The sequence below is a fragment of the Oryzias latipes genome, chromosome 9 (assembly GCF_053564925.1).
Source record: "Oryzias latipes strain Hd-rR chromosome 9, Olatipes_Hd-rR_3.1".
In the NCBI taxonomy this organism is placed as follows: Eukaryota; Metazoa; Chordata; class Actinopteri; order Beloniformes; family Adrianichthyidae; genus Oryzias; species Oryzias latipes.
This window is the reverse complement of record NC_136245.1, coordinates 6,144,107-6,170,591: the sequence shown is the minus strand read 5'-3', so window position 1 is coordinate 6,170,591 and position 26,485 is coordinate 6,144,107. Positions and strand designations below refer to the sequence as shown.

General features: G+C 39.7%; 1 protein-coding gene and 1 long non-coding RNA gene across 2 annotated transcripts in view; one reads left to right on the top strand and one right to left on the bottom strand.

The window, feature by feature from the left end:
• Nucleotides 1-5,398, top strand: part of crb2b (crumbs cell polarity complex component 2b) — a 40,322-nt gene extending 34,924 nt beyond the window's left edge. The window contains exons 12-13 of the mRNA XM_023958745.2: nucleotides 565-691; nucleotides 2,176-5,398. Of these exons, the coding sequence (XP_023814513.1) occupies nucleotides 565-691; nucleotides 2,176-2,397 (349 nt within the window). The 3' untranslated portion in view covers nucleotides 2,398-5,398. The remainder of the gene's footprint in view (nucleotides 1-564; nucleotides 692-2,175) is intronic.
• An 8,429-nt stretch (nucleotides 5,399-13,827) lies between these two features.
• LOC144994516 (uncharacterized) lies at nucleotides 13,828-20,960 on the bottom strand. The gene is made up of 4 exons (XR_013658078.1): nucleotides 20,830-20,960; nucleotides 20,661-20,744; nucleotides 18,646-18,768; nucleotides 13,828-13,958 (listed from the first exon to the last, which is right to left on the bottom strand). It is a non-coding gene; the product is annotated as an uncharacterized LOC144994516 (long non-coding RNA).
• Nucleotides 20,961-26,485: the final 5,525 nt, after the last annotated feature.

Genomic DNA, 26,485 nt, shown 5'->3' with positions numbered 1-26,485 from the left:
TACTGTTGACCAGCGCTTGTCCGCGATCTACAGTTGTTAGAGGCTTGAAGTGAAAAGTCAAAGTGGTGCAAATTCTGCAAATCTTGCTCCAGGCTTTTTCCAACAAATGAAAGACTTGGTGTCACATAATTCCAGCCGGGCAGCAAAAGCGCAATGACTGATTTCCCCTCCATGATCATGTTTACAATGGTTGTTGCTTCTATGTGCGATCAATGCATGCCCAATTGTACGTAGAGCCCATGACTGGACTTTAGAACTTGCATAGTGACACGTAAACACGAGTGGTCTGGACACGGAAGCCATAAAGTTGGGTTAATGCAGGTTAACATAGACATTTTATTGGAAGTGGCCGCTTAAACGCGAGTCGAGGCAGCCGGTGTGAATGCAACTGCAGACTTTTCATTTGAAGTTTGTCTTGAACGCTTGTTTCCAAGGGCGGAGTGAACGTAGCTTAAGAGTGGACATTTGTCTGTGGGAACCACTGCAAAGGCTCCAGACGAGAGTCCTGTTTGAGCTCAAACTTTGTAGTTTTGTGCTGTAACACAAACCCTTGATATGTTTCAGGTGTGAGGCAGAAATAGACGAGTGCAGTTCCAATCCCTGCCTCAATGGTGCGACCTGCCAGGATCAACTCAACCACTTCAAGTGTGTTTGTGTCCCAGGCTTTCATGGGAAATTTTGTGAGAATAATGTAAGTGACACACAAAAGCTCCTTGTTGGGTCTCGTCTGCACCTCTGCACAAAAACGTTCTTCCGATTCCAAATTTCAAATCCCACAGTCAAGCCCTTCATGCAGTCCAACAACAAGGATCCACTTTGCCGATATTACCCGCTCCAGCCTTCTTATGTAAATCTGAGGGCGCTTTGCACCACAGGGTTCAGAGTGTTTATCCCTTTATTTCTGCAGATCCTCTCAGGATCAATCACATTAGCAGAAAAACCTTTACGGCTTTTTTTTTTTCCTGCTTGTCTCCACAAATGTTTGCTGGTTCAAGTCTAGTCTAATCAGAGATTTTAAGAGGCTTTTCTGAACGTGACACTAATTTTCTGTTGTTCATCTATATTTTCAGTACAAAAGTACATTACAAAAAAGAAATGTTTCAGTCAGTCTATACAAATTGTAAATGTCACCAATTAATGTTGTTCTAACTATTCTGTCCCACAGCAGCCCAAGACTGCAAGGACAATAATGTATTGTAACTCTTCTTAATTCTTCTTTGAGACGTCAATAAAATGAATGGTGCTAAAATCTCTTATTATCTTGGAAAAAAATAATAAAAAATCCACTAACAAAGCCAGGGATATCTTAAAGAAGTTTTTAAATTATTATGGGATAGCTGCAGGATCTACGGCTTGGCGGCTATTTTGTGGCAAAGTGTGAAATCTGGTGATTCTCTTATTTTTGCTCATAATGGAAAAAGAAAACTGTATTTTGAGCATTCTTTGCAAAATTTCACGCAGCTGCTACCAGGCCTACAACTGCAACCTCAAGTTTTGTTGACCTTTGACCTCGGGAAAAGGCTATCATTTTCAATGAAAAAAAAAAGACACGATTGGTAGCTTCTCAAAAATTTAAACTCCTCCTAGGGATTTCAATCTATCACCTGCTAACTCCTCGAGCATCATTGGGAAGCTGGTTGGGGAAAAACTGTGGGCTAACTGTGAGGCAGCGTTCCCCTTTTGCGCACTGGTTTTTTAACAAAGTATTGTTAAAATTTAATACACGAATCCCTGGCTCATGCTGAACAAACGGATATGACATTTTAGGAATATGGCCGTGGTTAACAAAAAAAATCTCAATTGATAAGGAAATCCAAAAGTTTACTTTTGCAGATTCTTCTAAAAATTACATAAACCTGTTTGTCACCCCCAGGCAACCAAAAAATAAAATGGTTGCTAAGGAGATGAAACCAACAAAAAAGCAGCCTTTTTAAAATGTCACATGCAACTTTGACCAGAGGCAGAATTGGGGGAGTTAGGGGCCTGTGGCAGCTGCCCAGTCAAGGAAGAGCAGGCATAAAGGGGAACATGGGGGGAGGCAAGGGTCAGAGGGTGGCACCTGCGAGCCCAATAACGCTGCGTGCAGGTTTAATTTCATATTCATGTATAGTTATATTGTTATTCATTTTTGCTGTCTCAAAATAAACCAGTAAATACCCAAAATCCCTCTTACAGAAGGAGGAACATAGGGAGCGAGTACCGTGGCTGGCAGTGACCATCCCGTTGACAACCCTGTGTGTGCTACTGGCCATCCTCATCGTGTTCTTCCTCATCATGACGGCGCGAAAGAAGCGTCAGTCCGAGGGTACCTACAGCCCCAGCTCCCAGGAGGTAGCCGGCGCCCGGCTGGAAATGGGCAGCGTGCTCAAGGTGCCTCCAGAGGAGAGGCTGATCTGACCCCTACAGCCCTGGATCACCATCAAAGGCGGACAGAGCTGTGCAGTGTGGTGCTGCTGTTAAATTCATGTCCTACCAGAGAGTTTTAGGTCAGCTCAGTGACAGGGAGGACTCTGTCAGGTGTACGGGTGAAGAAAACAAACATCTCAGAGAACCTGGAGCGGCCCTGATCCTGCCCATCTTCTTCTGAAGTCTTAAGGATAATCTGCCTCACTTACATTGGAAACAAGGAACCATTTTTTCCCTGAAGAAGGTGACAAAGTATGACCGGAAGGAAAGTTTAATCTACGGATATTTTCAGCACCAACACGGTTTCAGGGAACTGCCTCACATTTAGGAGGAAACAAGAGATCCTGAACAGTCTTCTGCACTGGATTTATTTTTGGGAATGTTCGATTTGGTAAAATAAAGCCTCAAAATATGAGGATGAAACCAATGTGATGACAAATGTATGACTAAAGACGCGTCTAAAAAACTTTGATGGACCCCACATTCAGGGAAGGAAGCTGACCAAAAAAGGACTGTGTGGGTGGAGACCTCCAACTCCTCAAATAACTGCTGTATGGGAGCGTCAATGTGCACACAGCCGAGCCTCCCATCCTTGACTGTTTTAAGTCTTCAATGTTGCGTTCTGTGTATGTAAATGTGATGTAAATATTAATGGGTTATTTCCAAAAGGGGCAATTATGGCCAAAGGAATTGCTGTCAGCGTCTGAGTGTGAAGACTCCCAGCAGCAGAGACGAAAGTTTGAATGTTTGTTGTGTTAGGTTTGTGGCGCATTGTGGAAGCTGAAGCTAAAAAAAAAAAAAGGCAGGACAAATAGGTTTTACAAAGAGACGTGCTTTCAGCGGCTGTACCAGGATTAATGCAATCATGTAAATACGATCGTCGGCTCCACGTCTCACTGCACTGGAAAGCAGGGCTGATGTAGAAATACGAGATGACTCAATCTTATGAGTGTCTTATGTATAGAGAAAATAGATCATTCTAATTTATCGAGGTTTATTGTATTTTTTTCATAGAACATGTTGTTTCCTGCCAGGAATTAGGCTTTTCTCTTGTTTTAAATCTTTGTGGTTAAACGTTTGGTGACTTTAGCGGAGCCCATTTTCAGTCCATTGTGTGCGTCGTGTTTAAGAAATGTCACGTAGCTACTGAGATGCAATTTCTGAGAAGGCTGTTGTTGTTGACAGAAGAGTCTATTCTAAGAGTTTGCATTTGAAGTCTGATGCCACTGTATTTGTTTGTACTCCACAAAGGTCTGGCTCCTCACTTGCCTTTCACTCTGTTCTTACTCAAACTGCCAAGGTGACCAACCCACTGACCCCGGTGCTTTCACGGTTAAAAACAAAGGTGCTTCTCTGACCTGGATGACATCGGACGCGCTGCACGGCTTCTTTCTAGTAGGAATGTACCACAAGTCCCCAAAGCAGGTGATAGTCAATATTATCAAATGGAGGGATTTCAAATGGAGGAAAGGCAGGATTTGGATCCTGTTGCTGAGTCTGTGACAGTGGTTTTGAGAAACCCATGGTGACTCTGCTTTGCTCACATGTGCAAATATTAGAGCAGACAGATCAACTCTTGTCCATTTTCTTTGTTTTTTGTTTTTGTTTCTTAGGTTGTGTTTGCACTATTACCTTAATGAGTGAATGAAAACCATTGACTGTATATAAAAGCTAGACGGAGTGACCCCTCCCCCTTGGCTTTCCAAACAGGAAGTACCCGCTGGCTCCAAGAATTTAAAATCCCACAGACTTCTATAAAAAAATAAACAGCTGTTACCCAGACATTCTATTAGTCAGAATAAACCTTGTTGCTCTGATACGTTTTTGAACACGTTCGTGATAATCCCATTTTTTTTCATGGTATTTTTTCCATAGTGCAAGTTATTTAAGTAATAAATTGACCAATCAGCCGCCTCAGCAAAAGCAGGTGGTCTCGTGTCAAAACGTTTGACAGATTATGCGTATGCTGCATGTTGACTTTCAACAAGCTCACTCCTGATTGGCGACGGTAGTTGCCATAGAAACGTTGACTCAAACCGATTTTGACCAATCACTGCTTGTTGACGTCTTTTGGCTCCAACTTGGCCGCGTCTGCTGATTTCGATTGTGTCCAAATCCCGTCACTATTCACTAGACATTGCACTATAAAGGTGTTCACCATTCTGTAGTGCTGTCTGAAACTACAATTCAAAAATCGAGTGCCCTAGGATTTTCCCAGAAGTCTCCCAGAAATATTAGTGCACATCAATGCTCACTACAATGGGTAACATAGACCACAATGCATTGCAATTGAACAATTCTTTCGAAAAAAATGTATTTTATTTTTTTAAACAAACCATCAACTTTTTTAATCATCAGAACAAAGTAAATCCATGAATAGTCTTGCTTAATGTGAAATAAGTGATGTCATATTCGACATAAAAAAAAAAAATAGTGTGCATGATGTCTGAATTGCATTTCAAATCCAGGGTATTACATTGTATTTATTTCGTTAGAGCCAGAAGAAAGTCATTTTCTCTGATGACATCACTCTCACTCAGTCCAGTTCTCACAGACAGTCAGTGGTGAAAACATGAACTTCATGAAATGTTGTGAGTAGCTTGTGAAGATTTGATATAAAAAGTTTAAAGACGACAGTTTTCTCTGCAAACTTCCAGACCACCTAGTGCTTTCTGCAGAAGACACTATAGATGTAATCCTACATCTGATGTTTCTCATAATGACACTGTTAATAAATATAGGAACTTTGCATTACTGAGCACAAACAAGTTTTTTTTATTGTTATCCTTGTGTTGAAACAACTTATTTCTTTCTTTTATCTGGGCCTTAATTCTGGAAAAACATAATAGAAACTCCAAAAAGTCTAGTTTGTCTTTGCTGTCTGTTGAAGCCAATATCTCTGGTGACTTTACATATTCTGGAAAGTTCGGACACTTTTGCTTTTTTGTTCTTATCATTCATGTGCAAATAAAAAATAAAGAAGGAAAATAAATGGTGGGCAATGACCTGTTTTCTTTCTTTTTCGTCTGTTTTACTGCAGTCAGTCCTGCAGAAAAACAGAAACCTGAATGCTTCACCTTAAAAACATCAGTGTGGCTTCACAAAATCAATGCTCCATGCTGTAATTCCATTTTTTGAACAGGAGAGGTCGCTCCTCTGACACATGTTGAACACAGCATCAAACCAGACTATTATATGTACATACTGTATGTATATATATATATATACATCCTGTTTATACCTGTCTAAAAAATGTACAATTTAATATTTAAAAATCAGGAAGGACGTTTTTGGTCGTGTGTGAGTTATTGACGTTTTTAAGGGTTGAGACTGCAACACCTTTACCTTTCTTTACTTTAACAGGAGAAGTTCTGCTCCAAAGCAAAAGATTAATTATTTTGGTCTGAATTTGAGTGATTTACTCTGAAGTCAGAATTGTTGCAAAAGCATTGTCCGTGTGTTAAAAACTTTTGTACCTGTAATAAGAAATGTATGTGTCTGAATTTTTTCTGTAGAAACATAGTTGGTTTGTAAAGATTTCACACACGGACAGAACACTTTTACCGACACACATCTCTTCTTAGGTAAAAAATGTTTTTTCTGACGGGCAAAGTACACAATCTTTTTACAGACGTATGATTTCTCTGCTACGGAAACAAAAGATTTTTAGAGACACATAAATCTCTGATTACAAGTACAACTCCTTTTTTATGCACGGACAATACCTTTGCAACAAATCTAACTTCATAATTCACTCTCAATAATCTGACTGTGATGAGTCTCTATTCTGATTTACTGTTGTCATTTAAAAACAGTGTGCACCATTTGTGCTGTAAGCACAAATAAACTCAGAGCCAAATTACAACTGTTCATTCATTTGTTTGTGTACATGTTTTTTTTTATTTGTGGGAATTAAACTGTGTCCAAGTGAAGGAAAAATATTTAAAAGTGATGAATGAAAGAAAATCAGTCAATAAAACTGTGAACCATACACAAAACACCAGTCAGGTAAAATCTAAATTAAAAATTATTAAAATAAATAAATTAGTCAACATCTCAAATAAGTTAAAAATCAGAATATTTTCAAAGAAAGAGAATTGTCCTCCATGCTCAGCACTTACGTAGTTTGCAGAGAAACCCCGCTCCCCCTTCCTGTCACCCATAACTGAGAGCTCTCTGTTTACACCGCCTGCTTACAGCCCCTCACCCCTACAACCTAACATTACTCGTGCAACATAAAGAGCGATATCAGAGCTATCAGTCTAGAGCGGGATGCCAGCTCAGACGAGGAAAAGAAAGGATCTAGTCGGATGCATCAGAATGGAGCAGAGCGGGGAGCTTGTGGCCCGCCCACATTATTTTCTAGGTAACAAATACAATCTTTTTTCTTGCCCGTGATTTGGCCTAAAGGCTGTTTTGACTAAGGGATCAAAGATGAGCTTTATCCAAAACAGTAGGTGAATTAAGTTAAATCTTGGAGACGGAAAAAGACGGGAAAGCTTTTGGCCTCCAATCTAGTTTTTTTTAGCCATTACAAAAATGATCAACAGATTTATTCTTCTCTATATTTGTTTTTCAAAGTCTAAATGTAATGAGTTCTTCAACAACTTCATGGTAAGTATTGAAACAGATATTTTATTGGAACTATTTATAATTAGGCTTGCAGTCTGTCTTTACTTCTAATAGATCACAGGAAGCTGTATGTGTGTACTCTCGGCTTGAAAGTTACATTTCATTATGGTAATTTTTGTCTTCAGAGAAGAGTACAAGACACCTCCTTTCACCCTGGCTCCTGCACCTCCACTTATCTGCTCCTCTTTCTGCCACACTGAATGGGTGGCTGGCAAGAGACAGGACTGACAGACGAGTCCTGTTCCCGGGTTAGTATCATGTTGGTGGGGAGCAAATCCTCCCGGCGATGTCAGCCGTCACGCTGCCAGCTTGAGGTCTAATGAGGGAGACTGCTGCACCTCTGCTTTCCCTCCCCAGTGTCAGGAATTACCCGACAAATCAGCAGTGCATTGCAGGCTCACCACAAATGATATGTTGACAAATGCAGATATTTCACTTTTAATTGACACTAAAAGACAGAGATGATCCGGCTGCCAGAGCTTCTGAGGGGAAAAAGACAAGACAAGATGCGGGAGAGAATGGAGAGAGCAACACAGTGGACAGGAGGGGCGGGGGCCGCACTCAAGAAAGAAGATGTTGGAAAGGATCTTGGGAGAGGTTTAATATTCGCACAGGGTGTCATCTTTTTCCTGCGCTTTGGCTAAAAAGGAGAATAAATGAATGCTGAGATTAAAAGGCGGTTCCTCTGGGACCAGTCAGTGTCAACTGACAATGGCTGGATCATGAACCAGTGTTAGGATTGGAATATCAGTGATTTACTATACAAATTATGAGTCTGTTACAATTAAACTTTTCTATTGAGATTAATGGTGGTAAACTGATTGTTTTTTTAAATGAAAAGAGGGAAAATTGGTGTCTAGTCTTCTGGGCGAGAGGAGTTTCTTCCTGGATCTGGGAAATCATTTTTCTGTCATGTCACCTGCCGAGGAATCTGTGCATTTTAAACACACACTCAACTGAACACACCTGTCTGTATGTGCACCTCATGTGCTGTAACCCTTGTGCTATCCTAGGCACTTTAACATTGGGAGTTGGGTCATCTAGACCCACTAGACAGTGCTCTGAACCTTTTTTCTTCTATGATTTGTGATCTTCACTGGTGTCCATGGATTACATGAAATCTTCCACCTTTATCCACCTTTGTCATGGTGGGGAGAACACGTCAAAGTAAGGGTGGGGTCATCTAAGAAAGCACAAGGGTTAAGTTTTTGCTTCGAATTGTCTGTAGAAATAAAGTGCATGGAAATTTTCACCGAGCGATCTATAACCTTGATATTTCACGCTGGCCACCTGTGTGCCTCATACAGGTTTACCCATTTTTGCCCGTATCCACCAGCAAGGGCAGTGACTAAGGAATCAATTTAGCATCACCTGATAAGGAAAAAAATCAGAAACATGTTTTTTACATAATTGGTAATAAAGATATTCATGACGGTTAAGGTTAAAATGGCATCATTTACAGTGAAGTGTATCTTTTTTTACTTTTTTTATTTTCCAATCATGACTTACTGGTCTTAATAAACCTATAGATATATGTATTTTCCTTATGTTTATCTTCCGTATTATTTTTTCAATTTGATAGCTTTAAATAAACCATTTCTAGGTATTGCCTTAAAATCTGTGGCTCATCAAGTTCACTGTCATCCATGAAGGTGAACACACCATAGTTTTCAGTGCTGGACTCTGAATGAAACCCACGTGGGTGTCAGTTGTGGGTCACACAGATGTATCTTCAGACATCCAGCTGTCAGCCTCCCAGGTTCTTAATAAGAAAGGTGGATGAGAGTGAAGCTATACAGATCTATAATATCATCTGCATATGGTGATCTAAATTTAGGTGGAATCGAAAGTATGCAGATTTAAGAATCGGAAGGTCTGGACTGAATACTTGAACTTCTGGAGGCGGGAGAGCTAAAGATGTTGAGCATCTCTTTGATTGACTTGGATAGATAGGATCAGGAATGAATCCATCAGAGGAACAGCGGGTTTGGTGATAAATGTATGGAAGCAGAGTGAGAGCAGGAACAGTGATGATGTTGGTAAAAAGATGCTGAGGTCTGATCTACCAGGATCTACCAAGGTCTTTGGTCTGAGCCAGGAGGATCCAGAGGAGAGGGTTGAATGGAGGCAAAGGATTTGCCATGGTGCACTAAAAAGACACATAGGAAGACATGGCCTATCATTATCTGCCATGTAGTCCATACATTTCTATATGTAAAAGCACCAAAGTCAGGTTGACGGGAATAAAAAAATAAAAATAAAAAGTCTCACCTTTATTGGTTTATCTTCAAATTTTGTTGAGGATCTTGGAAGAAAAATTGTCGTCAAGATGTCAGTTCACTGAGCTGTTCCACTGAGAAGCTCCCAGCTGGATCTCATATAATCGATGTGCGCTGTAATAAAAGAAATAAAAGCCAGAGGAATGCTGTTCCATCAACACATCCCTTTAGATCTCCATGACGACTCAGTGGGAGTGTGGAACAAACGGATCAGCGACGTCACTCAAAACAAGAAAGTCTGAGGTGAAATAAGGACATTGACCAGAATTCCAGGCATCCACCAACCACAATCACCCCCCCCCCCCACCACAACCATTACACACACATGCAGTTGTCATGGAAAAATAATTGCTAAAGTTAAAAAATATGACAAATGATTTGCTTTTTACTACCTGTCGCCCTCTAGAGGTCATTTAATAAACTTCAAGACCTTTATTTCTTCTCAAAAATAATCATAGATGAATATATTTGTGCTAATAATAGTTTTTATTTGGTGTCTGTTTAGTCACTTAAATTTCCATAAATTTCGAATTATTTAACATAGTATTGCTCTTTTCGGACCGTATTTATTAATAACCATTTATTTTATTATTATTTATTAACTATTATTTTAAAATGTTCAACATTGTTATGTTTCTAAAAACCTATGTGGTATATTGAACTATTTGAGCATTTTTCTTCTAACTAATGCATTTTTATTTTTTTATTCAATTGATTTGATCTTTTTTAAAGTTTCTGCAGATATTTAAAAATCTGATGAAGTCATGATTATCATTCGGTTAGTTTTTCCTTCACAATTATCCAAAAACCTGTAACTAATCTAATTTAAATCAAATTTTCCCCTGTGCATTACTTTTGTATTCTTCAAAATAATAAAAAAGGTTGTATTTCTTAAATTTCTGTGAGGGCTGAATACATCAGCGCAGGCCCCCAAACCCTCAGCCATTCAGCTGCTTTTTGAGAGTGCCCCCTGCTCCACCCCTGCTGTGGTGGATATGGCATAGGCCTTTGTGCATACAAAAAAGGACCATGCATATTAAAAACCCCAGCAGGTCTGGTATCACCTACTTCCATAATCCATATTCCTTTAAAATCAGAAGAACAAAAAACCTGCAAGCGCTCAGCTTTAGCTTTCATTACAATACCTTCCCTACTGTTGCCTTATGTGGACGAGAAGACCGGGTGGGTTCCAAGTCCGGCAAAACGGTGTTGCCCAAAGAGCATCTTTAGAAATGGGAGGAATAATCCATTCAGTACCGCTGATAAACGGATAGAAGAAAAAACACTTTAAAAATAGAACATTGTTTGCTGCATAATGCAAATTCTAACTGCAGATGCATTTCTCATTGCAAGCAAAATCTTAACAGAATAATAAAAAAAAGAGACACAAAAACTGAACAAACTTAGTTAAATAAAAGTCCATTCCAGAGGAAGGCTCTCACCTTATTAAGTTCTGTAGAACTAAAACACACAAATAACAAGTCTATTCTTGTATATACAAACATTATGCTGACTTGTGAAGCTGTGTTTGAATCACACTTCCTGAACAGGATATTTCTTCTTAAAAACAAAATAAGATGCACGCAACCAGAGGAAAGACAAGAGGGGAAAGAAAGGTATTTGGGGAAATGGGTGGTGATTAGCTGCATTTGAGTAACTTGAAATAAACATTTTACTCCTTAGAAAGTAGTTTAACAGCCTCATACTTTTTACTTTTACTGGAATAGATAAAAGCTAAACTGTTCTCTCACTCAGCTACAGTTGATTTGTTTTATGTAGCTAGTTTTATTTTGTAAAATGTGTTTATTCTGATGCACAAAAACAACAAATACCTGTATGAAAAAGTAGCTGTTAGTGTTGGAAAGTATGAAGAAGGGATGCTTGCCTATGTAGTTCAGCTTTGAATTTATTACCATTTTAAAAACATCAGAGTCTCCAACAAATGTCCTTTTTGCTAAGGATGCATGGAGGAGTGACAAGAACATTTATTTAATCATTGAGATTCACAATAATAAAAATAAATAAATAAAAACAGGACAGGGTGTTATTCTTAATTATGAGCTGTAATTAATTAATCTACTATTTTTAATTGAACCTAATAACTGCTGTAAAAAGATTCATTTTGAGGTATTTTTATTTGATTTTGTGACACTGTGGCATAATAAAAGATGCAAATACAATTGAAGAAGTGCTCATCTTTTGAACCGTCCAGTGGTCTTTTAATTATGTTTACGCTGTTTTAGAAAAAAATAAATAAAAAATTGTGAACTGGTGGCGCGGAGTAACCACTCCCCATTTCCCATCAAGCAACAAATACAGTGGGCAATATCGGAGCTATCCAGCTGTACAGTTTTTAACCCGATTCCAGCTCAGATGAGGAAAACAAAGGAGTTCACGTATCTGTTTGTCTCCAAGTGGATGCATCAGAATGGAGTAGAGCAGGAAGATATTTTCTACAACGAAAATGCAATCATTTATAAACAGTTTTTTCTTCTGCTCTTGATTCACAAGGATTTAAATAATAATAAAAAAACAACTCAGAAATGGAGTTTAAAGCTTATCTGACTAATTTACAGAATATAATCTCTACAAGATCAGAAAAATGCCAGAAGACCATATTATAAACACCTAAACCACAGAAACAAAAATTGAAATATTGAGCACATTTCAAAAATTGCAAGGTATTGGAGTAAAATATCACATCAAATTATTGTAGATCCTGAACAAGATAATGCTACGGTTTTGTTGGTTTCAAACAAACCATCCAGCATCTTGGAGCAATACTGGCTTCAGCACAGTAAGAGGCTGCTCAACACAGGATACAATGGATTAAAGAGAGAGGTATAAATCTTCTGAATGAGGTTTTTTTTTATTGTAATGAGTGGCAAACAGGAGAGAGGAGGATAGAAAAAGGTTTGATATAAACATTAAATATGTTTATTAAACATTTAAGAATAAGAATAATAATGTCCTGAGTCGAATCTCGTGCAAATCTAGTTGAACTCAATCTATACATCTGTGAAAATTACCTTACCGTGAAATAAATGAGTGATGCTTATGTTGCAGCCAGAAAATTTTACGTTAATTTACTTTAATTAAGGCATGGTCCATGAAAGATGTGAGAAACATTTCTTATTTTAGTTATTTATTATATTCTTTTATTTTGAAAAGACAGCAGTGTCTCCATGTTTGCAATGTGCGCATGTGCAGAACCGGGATGCGCTGAGATGTTTCTTTTCTTTTTGGCCATCACGTTTTTCCTGTCTTGCTCTGGCTGCCTCAGAAGAAAGCACTAACTATAAAAGTATACAAAGTCCGGGTGAATAAAGTTGCCAAAAGAAGACGAAGTCCTGTCTGTTTTCAAGGGTGCAACACTTAAAAGAGCAGAAAAAAACCACGTCAAATCCCTTCCTGAGCTGCAGTTCATTCGTTTCAACATGGCTTTCAGTGACATCTTGTGGTTGAAAAGAAAAACAGCAAAACATCAAATCCTTTATTTTTGGAGAGTGAGGATTGGACATAAAGAATCCTTCATCCAGAACTGCACCCACTTCTTTATTGTTATGATCTTTCTTCTCCACAACAGTTTCTGTCTTTGGGCATCGACAGACATTTTAGTAAAGACCTTCTGGGATAGAAAGTTGGGTTCTTGTATTACGGATAGAACTTGACTAAATTCATGGGTAGAGAGTTAAATGTTTTAAAATAAAATGTTTTATCTATTATTGGATGAATTGAATTGTTGAAACCGAGGTGTTACAAAGAAGCAAAATCTAAAGATGTATATATTTAATAAAAACAAAATTTTATTTATATTGCAGTTTTAATTCAAAATGCTTTTTAGATGGCTAAATTACAAAATCAGAAAAAATCCCTCTTTTCATAAAACAAGAAAAATGTATTTTAAATACTTGTGAAGTGGATGCTGAGGAGGTTTTTGTCTAGTGACCTTTATGTCATAAAAAAGGAAGGATTTTCTTGCAGATTCCAAAGTTTTCTTGGCGTGAAATGTGTTTAAGGTGGAATGAGGATTAATAAGCTTTTTGAAAGTGAAGTAAATATTCTTTTTATTTGATGTATAACCTGGCTCTTCCAGATGGGGGTGTTCTCTGTCCTCACATCAGTCTCCAGTGGTCTTTGAGGAACATTTGATATTTCTGAGTTAGCATCAACATCAGGACTGGAAGGCGAGTTTTCTGTAACAGGGCAAAGTCAAACATAGATGTATAAATACAGTTTGGGTTTTTTATAGCAAGGAACAAAGGAGTGTTATTATATATTCCAAAGTGTGGTACAAAAACTGAAAAGGTTGTGGTGGTGGTGGTGGTGATGGGGGGGCTCTAATGTGCTTTTAGACTTAAAATGAGTCTTCCCGGGGACTTAAATGATGGCTAATCGAGTTACTGTCATTTCTGTTTTCGGGGATTGTGAGGAGCTACTGTAAATCTTTTCTGCCTGATCTCTACATGGAGGCATTGACCGTGTCAAAGCTTATTACAGTCTCCATGTCTAAGTTCATGACAACCTTCAGAGTCTCTCCCGGTACAGCAAGGTTCATCATCTACTGCAGGAGCTGCATCTTTCAGCGGTACCTCTGTGTCTCTGTGACCCAGTTTGATGACTTGCATGTCCCGCATTAGTCTGAGGAAGGAAAAAACAAACAAACATATAAATACATTAAATTATTGATTTAAATACAAAACATCTAAAAGTTCAGGAGGAGAACGATCAGATTCTCCATGTCCTCCATGTTGGTTTAGGATTCTCTGATCATCAACAGTTCACAGACAAAAGCTGAGTCCCTGATTGGTTGATGGAATTCAAATTCTTCATCAGCGTTCAAACATTTGACCTTTGGAAACATTGGATTTCGATGTCCAAAATGCACTGCAGGACCTCTGAGTGCATCTGTACATTGACTTAACATTGAACCTGGACGTCACTGATGCAAATCAGGTTTGGTGAGAACTCAGCTTTGAAATTCAATCTTTGTTTTAAATTAAAGACAAATTGGAACATTTAATGCCCCCTTTTCAGATTGGATTTTTTTGTCATTTAATACCTGCTAAGCAGGTAAGTAATCCATGAGCTCATTAATGTTACAGTTAAAGGTTTGTGTCCATTAAGACATCAGTATTTCTAGTCAGTCTTCTTTTTCTTCTTCAATAAACCTCTCTGTCTGGACTGGAAGTTAAACCCGTTGTCTGCAGCTTTGCATGTGGTCATTAGAATGTGTGTGAACTGTCTGCATGTGTGTTTGCGTGTGTGTGTGTGTATTTCTCTCATAGCAGTGATAGAAGGCGGATCAACAGGGCAATAAAACACAGAAGAAAGAGCCCAAACTTTGAAAAGCACAATCATGCAGATGTGTTTGTCACTCTGACAGTATGTCTCAATTAAGGCCCAAAAAGCTGAGCTGAGCTGCCAGCTTCCCTGACCCCCTCCCCCAGCCCCAACGCACATACAAAGACGGCGTTGAAACAGCACGGGGGAAAATTGGACACAACAAAGACGGAAAAGAAAATAGAAAAAAAAAGCTAAAAGGAAGACGACTTTAGATATGACAGCAGGTGAAGTTTAATACTGGACTCGACGCTAAATTGACAAGTAGAAGAAATCCTCTTGGCGGGACTGGAATGGTGGGACCGGCTGGAGCAGTTGTTTGTACGATTCCAGTGGTTCCCTTAATGGGAGCAATAATAGCAAACAGTGAAAACTCACATCTCTGTCATTTTATCCGCCAACACACACACACACACACACACACCCACACACACACACGGTTGACATAAAATAAGTTATCCAATAGGTTCATGCACGTGCAACAATGAACATTTTGAAGGATGATACGGCTTGCAGCTGTGTTAAACTCCACAAGGAAAGCTCATATTAAACACTGATGAAACACACACACTTGTGAGGATCTGCATATGCACAGCCAGACGTCTTCCGTCTTTGGCCCAGCTGTGGCAAAGAGCCAGCTGATGGTGAAGAGTGATGAAGGCTGCTGTGTCAGTGGCTGGCTTGGTAGCCGCTTAATTAATCTCCAGATAGACAAAGACGAGGAAGTGTTTGTTTCTGTGTGTGTTTGTGTGTGTTTGTGTGAGAAAGAGGGGGAAGCAGAAAAGAGCAAGAGCACAAAAACAGGGACAGGTAGAGTCAGTGATAGTCCTAAAATACTTGTCTGTCTTTCTGTCATCTGTTAAAACACTAAGGTCCCATAAGAAGAGACCCAAAAAATATTAAAAAGCTTTGTAGTGTGATCTTTGGCATTGTCGAGGATTCCTTGTCTTCTATTCATGGAAAACAGGAGGACAGATAAATGGGCTGGATCTGCATGGAGTATGGATGGCTGAGCTACGTTGTGTGGTAGACTTTCAGTTAAAATGGGTGTAAAACTTGAGTAAATTGACATTTATTTTAATAATAACAGAAGGGAAACACACCCCTAAGTGAAAAATGTACTGCATAGTCTGTTAGATTTACTAACAGACTATGCATGTACTGACTACTACCATATTTTTCGTAATATAAGTCAAATTTTTTTAATAGTTAAGATGCGACTTATATGTGATTTAAAAAAAAACGTTAAAGTGTTTGATATTTTCCCACTAACAACCACCAGAGGGTGCTGTAGGTGGGTGTAGTACAGTTTGCCAATGAAAGCAAAGCAAAAGAAGAACCAGAAGGGCTGCCCTCTGCGAAGCAACATAAACAAAGCAACATAAACGATGCAGACTTTAGTGGATTTTGTTGTTTGAAGTGAAATAGAGAGTTCAGTTGACTTGTTAGCATGTTTTTTATGCTACTGTTATCTTAATAATGTTCCATATGTTGCGCTAATATACTAGATTGCTCCCATGTATCATGAAGCTTAATAGGCATCATTGGGTTACAGTAGTGAAGCGTTCAAGTATTCAGTCTGTGATTGTTATATATTCCTTTATTAAAGTTGTCTTTAAGATGAAATGTCCGTTCTCATTCCTGTATTCAGTAAAAAAGATTTCTCCCAAAAGTGTGACTCATATATCTTTCTTTTTTCTTTTCTTCTTTACTATGCATTTTTGGACGTCTGTGATGTATGCTAGATGTAATAATAAAGTTTATTTTGGGTAAAGTGAAAGAATGTGGAACGCCTTTAGGAACCACATGCTTAGTTTTAGTCAGTTTAGCTCACAAAAGTAAAAAAGAGAAAACAGAACAATGTTATTTCATACGCTAATGTCATTCTAGATGCTGTTAATATTCCAAATGCTAATGTTGTTACAAACACTAATGTTCTTCCATGCGCTTATGGTGTTCTAGACCTGGGGGGCCCACACTTTATTGGCATGCGAGCTACTTTTGAGATGACAAGCTCTAAAAGACCTACCTATTTATCTACACATGCACACTCACACATACATATACATCTGTAAAATGAAACAATAATGTTGAAAAACGTCTGTACTTTTCTGGTTTTCTTAACGCTGATTATGAGAAGCTTTGTTTTAACAGAATTTGTCTCCTAAATTCTATTTGTGGTCCTTCTTCCATTTGTCTAGCTGATGTTTTTTTTAGCATTATTTATTCTCATCACACATTTTTGCCTTTATTAAAGCTTGTTTAATTAATTTACTTATACCTCTTTGTTTTTCCCCAGAATATTTTAGCTAAATATTGGATTCCATGGTTTAACAATCATCCTTCTTTGAAATGCAGTTTGCAACAAACTATTGATTTAACTGTTATGTATTTAACAAACAAAGCGTGTTTTTTTTTGTTCGTATTTTTCAACATTTTTCATACTTCCTATCAGTCATGCACACATGTGCATTGTACACATTATGGAAAAATGCTTGCACATATTTCTTTGAAAGCACCAATGCTACTCTTTTGTTAAGGTTTTGTTGTGTTGTCAGATTTTCTGTGTTTCTGTTTCAGGTTCTTGCTTCAATTAGTCACAGCTGTTCCAGGTCCAGGTAATTACAGTGGTCTATGAAAGCTGCTCATTGTCAGTTCTACTGTTTTTCCCTCTTTTGTTTCCGTGTTTTAGATTTTTAATGTCTGAAGTCATTTTATTTTTTTTGTCTAAAGATTTATTTTTATTAGGATGACTTTCCCACCAACAAACTTGTCACTAGAGTTTGGGCTTTGTCCCCATCATTTCTGATGAAAAAATATGTTGATAATATACAATAAGAAGAAGAAATGGATCCCCTGAAGATAAAAAAAGACAATCTTTGCTAGTAAATACAGTTCCAAAAAGTTTTTAAATTTAATGATATCTTCTTTGACAAACCTTTTTCAGACTTACATGTCTACCATTCCAGAGATGACTGGATACAAATGTGACTCAACACGCTTAGTGTCCCTACACACGATCTGTTTGTGATTTAGCGTGCACTCTGTTTGTGATCACACATATTTTTGTGTGTTATTGTGCTACATGCATGGGCTTGCTATGCTTACCTGGATGCTGGATGTGTCAGAGGTCCCCTGCTGTGGAGCTCTGTGTACCAGGGCTAATTAGGTGTAAAGGGAGGTGTGTGTGTGCATCTGTGTGTGTGGGTGTGTGTGTGTGTGTGTGTTTGTTTCAGCAGCACCTGAGCAGGGAGCTTGATTAAGCTATGTAATCTTCTGCACGAAGAATCAACAGCCAACCAGCTCCCTCCGGTGCGTCCACCTCTCTATTAAAAGAACCCCCCACAACCACCCCCACCCACATAGAAGCTTACGCAGCCATTCTTCTGAAAACATTCACTTCCATTCATAGAAGGACTCTGATCCAAGCCTTAATTAAAAAAACAAAAACGAACCATGCCCATTAAATTCCTGTCTAGAATCTGAGTCTCCAGACCAAACCTGAAGCCGTCCTCCCATGTATGATCATCAGTGCCCCACACAAGGTTGGTGATGACACCAGCAAAGGTCTTAAACATGGCAGCAGATGCACCTCATCCTCCATACACTCACACACACACTCAAACACACCCACTGTGCAGGTGGCCTAGGCAGCAAGCACCTTATGCTTCCTCAGGGAAAGTATTCTCTGTTGCGCACCTGTTATTCACAGCTCCCCGTCTCAGAGGTGAACCCTCCTAACAGAAAAACAGCTGAACAAACCCACAGTGTCTGCCTGTTTCTGCCAGCTGAGCTTTGTATTGACATTCGACATTTTAAAGCAAAATCTTTGGGATCAAACCTTCTAAAATACATCATTCTACAGCAGACTTTCAGACAAGAGGCGTTAATCACTCCACTAAAGCTCATAAGAGTACTGTAGTCTTTGTGAAGAAAATGTTTTGACACTTTTCAATACACCTAAAATGATGAAAAGGATTCTTACAGAATTAAATCTGTTCTTTCCATCTGTTTTGCCCACCTACACCTACATCAGGGTCGCTGTGGTCCGTTGGAGCCTTGCTGCCTTCAGGTGCGGTGTACTCCACGATCATCTAGAATCTGCAATCTGCAACATACAATATAGACATAAAAAGCGCTACTATGGAAGATACATTTAAAACAAAATAGACTGGTATATCAGCTTTCACAACTGTTCTGGATGTGATGCATTATTATGGGATGTGCACTGACTTAAGTAAGTGTTTCCAGTGATCAAATGACAAATGTGGACATTCTGTTATGTCATACTGATGATGGACACATCAGGACTGAGGATTCCTGAAAGAGCTGACATACAGTAAAAAAGTAAAGTTAATAAACCTCAAGTAGCATGAGTTGAAGGAGATCTGTGCTAATTCTTTAGAAAGCAATCAAGACAATGAGGCAATCTGTTGCCTCACACAAAACTCTCTTACTATTTTTCAACAATAAATGACATTTTTTATCAGTGTCACTAGTTTTGGCCGTCTTTCTTCACGGCTGATGTCATTGCCATGTTTCACATGTGACCAAGCACTGATGGAAATCTATATTGGCCACACGTAATATGTGCTGCCAAGATGCACATTGCTTTGAGTGTCTCCAAGGCTAAATGTTGATGTTGGTTGCACGTACCAACCTAACCCCTAACCTTCCTCTCAACATCAGTAAAGACCACCAGAGTTAAACCATATAGGGTGCTCCGGATTTTAGGGTTCATTGTCGTAAAATATGGTATTCATATTTAAAAAAAAAAAAAAAGCAAATTACACCTTTCATTGTGGACAGATTATCACCAGCATGGTGGGACATAGGTATGACTTTCTCCATGAGGCTGCAGGAGCTTTCCAAAGATTACGTCTACATTTTCTGTACATCGCTGTATGCACAGCCACACTGGAGGTATCTGCTGCTCACGCATCCACATACGACTCCAATATCCTCCCTCCCTCAGCAGTGTGCTGTGGGAGCTGGTCAGCTGCGTCAGTCAATTGATTGCAGCGTGGAGGAGGGGGAGAAAAAGGAGCCGCAGGCCATGAGCAGCGGAAGAGGTGAAGACCTATCGAAAATCACTGCACCAGGAGCATTTTTGCCCCATACGGGCAAAGCACGCGCTCAGACAGCTGCCACAGCCCTCCACATCGGGCCCCATCGCCTACTGAGAGGAAGAATGTTAACCTTGTAAAGTCCATGCTGTCAGCGGGCCAACTCTATTCACAGCTCATCTTATCAATTAGGCTGCTGGAAATGCAAGCCTCTTCCTTGGGAAAACATTGATAAATCCGATTTGTGAAGACATATCGATCCATAAACGAGACAGTGATTCATACAATATACATGTGAGGCTAAATGTTCTGTATTATTTCCAGTTATCATTTATGCCATTAGAAAATACACATTTTGGAGTCCTATGTTTTATGGAAACAAAATGAAATAAAAAAGGTTACAATTCTCTGCTATTCTCCCATATTTGAGGCTCAAATTACAAGAATTTTTACCTTATTTTTGTGACTTATTTAAGAAAACATGACAGAAAAGGGAAAGTGAACTTTTGATTTATAAATTTAAAAAGCGTGGATATTTAAAAAGAATTTAAGAATTTTCTCCACTGATTCAGTTATATTCTGTGTCAAACAAAAAAAAGTAGCAGTGTGAAATTGGAAATTTGAGTTTTTTTGCTGTTGTGTTTATAGTCATAACGCTCATTTAATTGTCAGTTGAATCATACATGTAGAGTTTTATCTCTTCTTCGTAGCTTATAAATGTTAAAACATTGAAAACGAAACTTTGGACAATTTTATGACAAGGTGAACAGAGAAAACACGTCATGAGAATTTTAGCCAAGTGTAAGAAACTGTTTCAAATAGACGCATTTACTCCTGCATCGTCCGTTTTCTGTGCAGGCATTTAAAAACATTTTTCATGTTTCAAAATTTCAAAATTACTGAGATGGCTGGTTGGACACAGAGGGTGCAGTACCTTACAGCACCTCCAGATGCCACTGTTGCATCAGTCACAGTGAGACTGCTGAGGCTCAGGTGATGAAAGCGCTGGACGAGATGGCTGTAAAGGAAGAAGAGCTACTTTCAGAAGCGGAGAAGTGACGGGGATCTCTTCTTCTCATCTCTGTTGTCGTCTTCAGTCGCACCTCCCCATTTGTAGTAATCCTGGACTTGAGCTGCTCCCCCTGCCTGCTTTCCAGCGTGGGATGGAGGGTAGACCACGGTATGGCAGACTTGTAGGCTGCCTAATTAATGCTCCAGAGCCTGAAAGGTGTGCATGTGTGTGTGTGTTTGCACTTCAAGTTGTATGCCCCCACCCCTCCCAGCATCCCACCGCACGCACACATAGACACACAAAATCCACCCCCCCCCCCCCCCCCCACCCACCCCCTGAGTGGGAAGCAGACTGCAGGGGCTGGTGCAGGAACAGAGCTGGGATCATGGAGGCAGCACTGCAGGCATCTGCCCCCAGGAAACAGCACCAGCCCCACGCAGCTGGCACCGAGGCCAGGAAATGGCACACCTCCTTAGCTACACGCTCTCTTCCCCCATAAACACACACACACACACACACACACACCCACACACACACACACCCACACACACACACACACATCACTCATGAAAACACTCCTGAAAGTGTACATCAAACATCTTTTTTAAATGTAAGTTTAAAAGAAAGAAACTGTTCAACTGGGAAGCATTTTTCAGCTTTTCTTTGTTTAACATTTCCGATTTTTAAATACAATAAAAAAAGTATCTGAACAAAAGGGGGGGCATTGTTAATTTCGGATTTAGCACGGAATAAATGCCCTTCTGTATCCAACGGCATTATGGTGGTTGTCACGGGCATGTGGTTCTATTCCTTGTCTGCGTGTGCGGCAAGTGGGTCTTTGTGCCCCCACTGTGTGAGCACCGGGGCAATTTTTTTGAGACATTATCTGTATTTTATGCAGAGTGCCCATCATGATATATAGCCAGTAGATGACCGACTGACAGACCGTCAGGCCCTCACCTTGGATTATTCACACGCTGAGGAGGCTGCTGTGGGCCTGGCCGCCAGGGCGTGCAGGGCGCTAACAGGCCCAGGCCTCAGCCATCCTCTTTGCACCCACACACAGACAGGACTGCGGGGTACAATTAGGCGGATAGGGCGCCATACTGCTGCTCACCTGTCAGATACGCTGGCGATGTGCGTGGGGTGCAAATTGACACAAGTGCCACAACTGGGCCGACAGGAGCTCCACGGCGGGGACAAATCTCCGTAACAAACCTTGGTGTCCTGTCAGTCAGAGCAAGGGCCGCCTCACGTTGACCCCTCAGACCAGGCATTGAGCTCCACCTCCTCCTGGCAAACGCCAGCCGCAGCAGGCCCTGTCACTGAGCTGAGATGACACGGTCACATGCAGGCACTGCCAGCACCACCATCATCCTCTCAGTCATTACCTTCCATCAGGCAACCAGAAAATAGACTGGTAGAATCTGTAGGGGGAAAATGACCTAAAGGTCTGACCTGAAAATGGCACAAAAAGCTAGAGATGGTGCTGCTCACTGCTAAAATAATAGTCTGCGTCAGCGCACCTGGTCACTAGCCGCTGGCCATGTCAGTGCTTCATAAACAAGACAGAGAAGCACAATCTAGACGGAGATTCAGTCCAAAATTGGCTCTTTGCTCAATTCTGAAACTTGAAAGCACACATGGAACCCAGAGTTCAAAGTTGACAAAGTTTTGTTTATTAGTAATGCAAATGGAAGCAAACTTTCTGTGCACGATTCTGACAAAAGAGCAGCGCAAGCCCGGAGCTGGCGCTCTGCTAATCCTGTTGTCTAATGACAAACCGCCATTTGGAATTTGCGAGGGTAATGCACCGCCAAATTTACTGACGTCTGCGCTAATCTACTTAATTCTCTTTTAAAGGGAAGAGCGTCCACTTGACTAAGTGCCGCGTTTTCACTCCAATATTGACGATTTAAAGATGGGCAGAGTTATGGGGGCAGACAGGTTCACGAGGCTGGCCAGGCTGCAGAGTGCGTCGCAGGGCTGCGGCAGGGAAGGGTGTCGAGAGCCCAGGCTGGATGAGGATTCAGAGGGAAGCCACTTTTTTTATTCAATCCCTCCATTCTGACTTCAAAATAGGAATAAACCAGAGGAAGATAGCACTCAATTAGGCTTTCCGACTCCTTTAACTTAATTAATGGCTTTCCATACTGTGGACCATATGAGGGCCAAACGGTGGGGCTGTAAGTAGGGCTGGTCCCTTTGGCAAGGCGGACTCATCCAAGCCCATTGTTCTCTATCAATGGACAAGGCTGATTCGTGTAATTAGCTGTCAGCACAGAGCCCTCAGCAGCTTAGTGCTGTCCGCTCAAATCAAACTAATGAAATGCAATCCACTCAAATGTCCTGGATGCATATCAGTAACAGGCCTGCGCACACGAGAAGGGATGCAGGGGGAGCCGGCTCCGCCCCCTCCCTCTCCTCCCACCCCACACACAAAAAAATCAAAAGTAAAGCGTTTACATCCACGCTCATTCATCTGTTAATTCAGCGTATTTTTGACAGCCAATTATTGTGGATAAGTTGGGCAGCACAGGAGGTGTCTGTGTACAGGACTGGACCTTGCACGGTGGGTTGAAGAGCGCCTGGACCCTGCAGCGCTCAACCATCTGATCCTCCAATGTCAAGCAACGCAGGATCTGTGCACCAAACCTGAAGTACACAAAACAAATCAAACTTCTGATGTATTTCTAAAGACTCACTCTAATGGAGGACAAATATAAAACGAAATTAAGCTCATAATTGCATTTCTGAGTATTTCTTGATTCAAATCGATGTAAAAAGATTGAAAAAGAACATATTTTTGATGTAGAAGCCCCCTGCGCCGCTCCATTCCGATGCATGCGCTTGTAGATAAAGGGATCCATGTAAATCTTTGTTTTCTTTGTCTGAGCTCAAACCTCTACGCCTGGGTAGCTCCGATATTGCTCGCCATTTTTGTTGCACCGCTAATGTTAGGTTGAGGGTGTGAGGGGATGTAAACAGAGACTTCAAATTTGTAATCAATTCCTCCGCTCTGCAGAAACTATGTCCTAGAAAAGGATGCAGTTTATTTGATTTTGGCTAAAAAATCAAATAAAATCACGATTAAAAGACCACTGGGAACACTTTTATAACATATTAAAAGATGATCTGAGTTGGACTTTAACAGTATGAACACGCAGCTTTTAGCTTATGATTTAATATTAACTGATTGTAAAGTTTTTTTCACAGAACAGGAAGGTTTTGTTTGTGTTTTCTTTGTGATTTCATTCAGGCAGCTCTCCACCTCTGATTTTGAATTTAAGTTGTTATTTATACAACATACATACAGCATAACATGTAAAATATCTTGTTTCATGAAGAAAGTTGGTTTTTAGTGAGATTTAAAATCAACTGATATGAAAAGATAATTCTTGGCCAAAGGTTTGAAACAGTCTTTGAAAGACTCAGACAACGCATGGCCTCATGGATGTTAGATTAGAGTTAATTGCTGTTGTAGTATTTGTTATGTCAGGGGTCTGCAACCTTTAATGCTAAAAAAGTTAGTTTTTTACTGAACAAAACCCACAGACCCATTTTACCATTCATAGAAATACTCTTGATTTCTGTTTTTTCATTAGGCCATTCATTTATTAAATTGTAGCTTTTAAATATTGTCAGAAATTGAAATATGACAGCTTTATATTTTCTACAAATAAAACTATTTTTGACTTTTAACAGCAGGGCATCAGAGTTCCTTTCAGAATAAAATACCGTGTCAAATAAGGTCCTCCTGCTGCAGAAGATTTACTTAAAATAAAAAATGTAGAAAAAGACAAACCCAAACCTTACATTGTCTATCATAATGGATGAATGTATAGATAGATGATGGACAGTAGATTAAACCTTTTCCCATCATTTTGCTCAGTTATTACATATGTTAAAAATCTAAATGATTAAACTTAATTAACTAAAATTACAAACCCAGTATTTAATCAGATTGTGTGTGGTTTTCTTTCAAAGCTAAAGAGCCTCAATGGAGGGATAAAAGAGCAAAATGTGGCCTCCGGTTGCAGACCCCTGAATTATGTTAACTAAACGGCAACACTATGACATGCAGAGGCAGTGCAGTTTAAAGGATTTGTAGGATGTGTTTATCTGTTTTTGATCTGTCAAATGTATTCACATGATTATGCTTTACCACTTTAGGTCTTTTTCTGAAAAGCAATTTGCTGCGTCAAACTGGTCATTCTCAGCAACTGTTTGCAGCTCTGATGATGCTTTAGCTATAAATAAAGCTTTATCCTTATTGGCAGCAAAAGATTCTTACCGAATGTACATAGCTTTATTCTTATTTTAAGCTCCATTTTTCAGACTCAGCTATGCTTTTGTTGGGGTACAATTAGACCTAACCGGCTCATAGTCCAGAAAAAAACAACCAGATTTTCCTTTAAGTTTTAAACATTTCACCACTTAATGTCTCTCTTTCTTACAAGATCCGAGGCCAATGATGTGCAGGAAGTTGCTGGGGAGTCTGCGTTTGTCAACTCCAGCATCCTTCCCATCAGTCCTGGCTTTCAGGTTTGAACAGAGTCAGCACAAAACCAAAGAATTAGGAGCCAAATGAAGTTACACGGTGAAAAAGAAGTGTTTTCTTACAGACCAATATGAGACAGACGCAGAAAAGGAGAGAGCCTGTCATGAAACGATCTAACCAAAAGCTGCACAGATAAATGTGATAATCAAAATAGGACCTTAAAATTCTGAGTTTTATTAAGATGTACATGTGAATATAGACATCGGCTGAATCCTCACAGGCTATAGCTGACTGCTAAGTCTTTGTTGACTGATCACACTGTGGATGTTTCCTTTGTTCCACAGCTTCTGCTAACTTGAGCTACATCCCATTTGGCGTGTTGCTGTTTACATGTCTCACTAACATTGTTTAAACACCATTTGTTGTGCATATTAACGTGTTTGCGGTATCAAATTATGCTGTCAGTCACTTTACTCCTCCCTGCACCTCCCCTCTCCTCTCGCAAGCTGCTTTGTGAGGGTGTGTGTGTGTGTGCAGAGGATGATGCATAACAGACCTAAGGGGAATTGGGAGCAGTCTTTTGCTGTGTTGTTGGTGGGCTCATGACGGCGCTGAGCCGTGATCGGGCTGGTCTGGACTACACGGCCTCTCAGCCTCGGGGGCTCAGGCTGCATCAAATGCTCCGTAGTGTGTTATCACTCTTTCTCTTCATTTTAAGAAGTCGTCTGTACATTTAAATCACTTTGCCCAATGACAACTCTTCAGCGCACGGATGAAGGGACAGGGGGCCAACATGCAGAAGAGTCTGACTGTAAACAGCCTTCACTATTATTATTGTGAATGATTAATATTTATACAGTTATAGAAATGGGAAAATCTATAAACTTTGACTTGTTACTCAGATTTGAGTTACATTCAACTCCTGTTTAATTCAAACCCCAGTGACCTGAGATGTGATTTAAACTTCAGCTCCAAGACCTGAGATTAAGTTTAAATAAAATAATTTAAAAAAAGACATAATGGCTATGCATTAAATTTACTTCATTTAGTTTAGGTGTTGATCATCAGAAGGCAATTGAATAACAAAAACTCAAACGCACAAACGAAAACCGGAGGGAAAATACCTCATGAATAAATATAATCATTCAATAATATGACCACATATATAAAAAGAAGAAAAAACAATCATAAGCCAACGTTACTATAACGTTTTAAAAAATATATATATTTTTAGAAATATGTTACT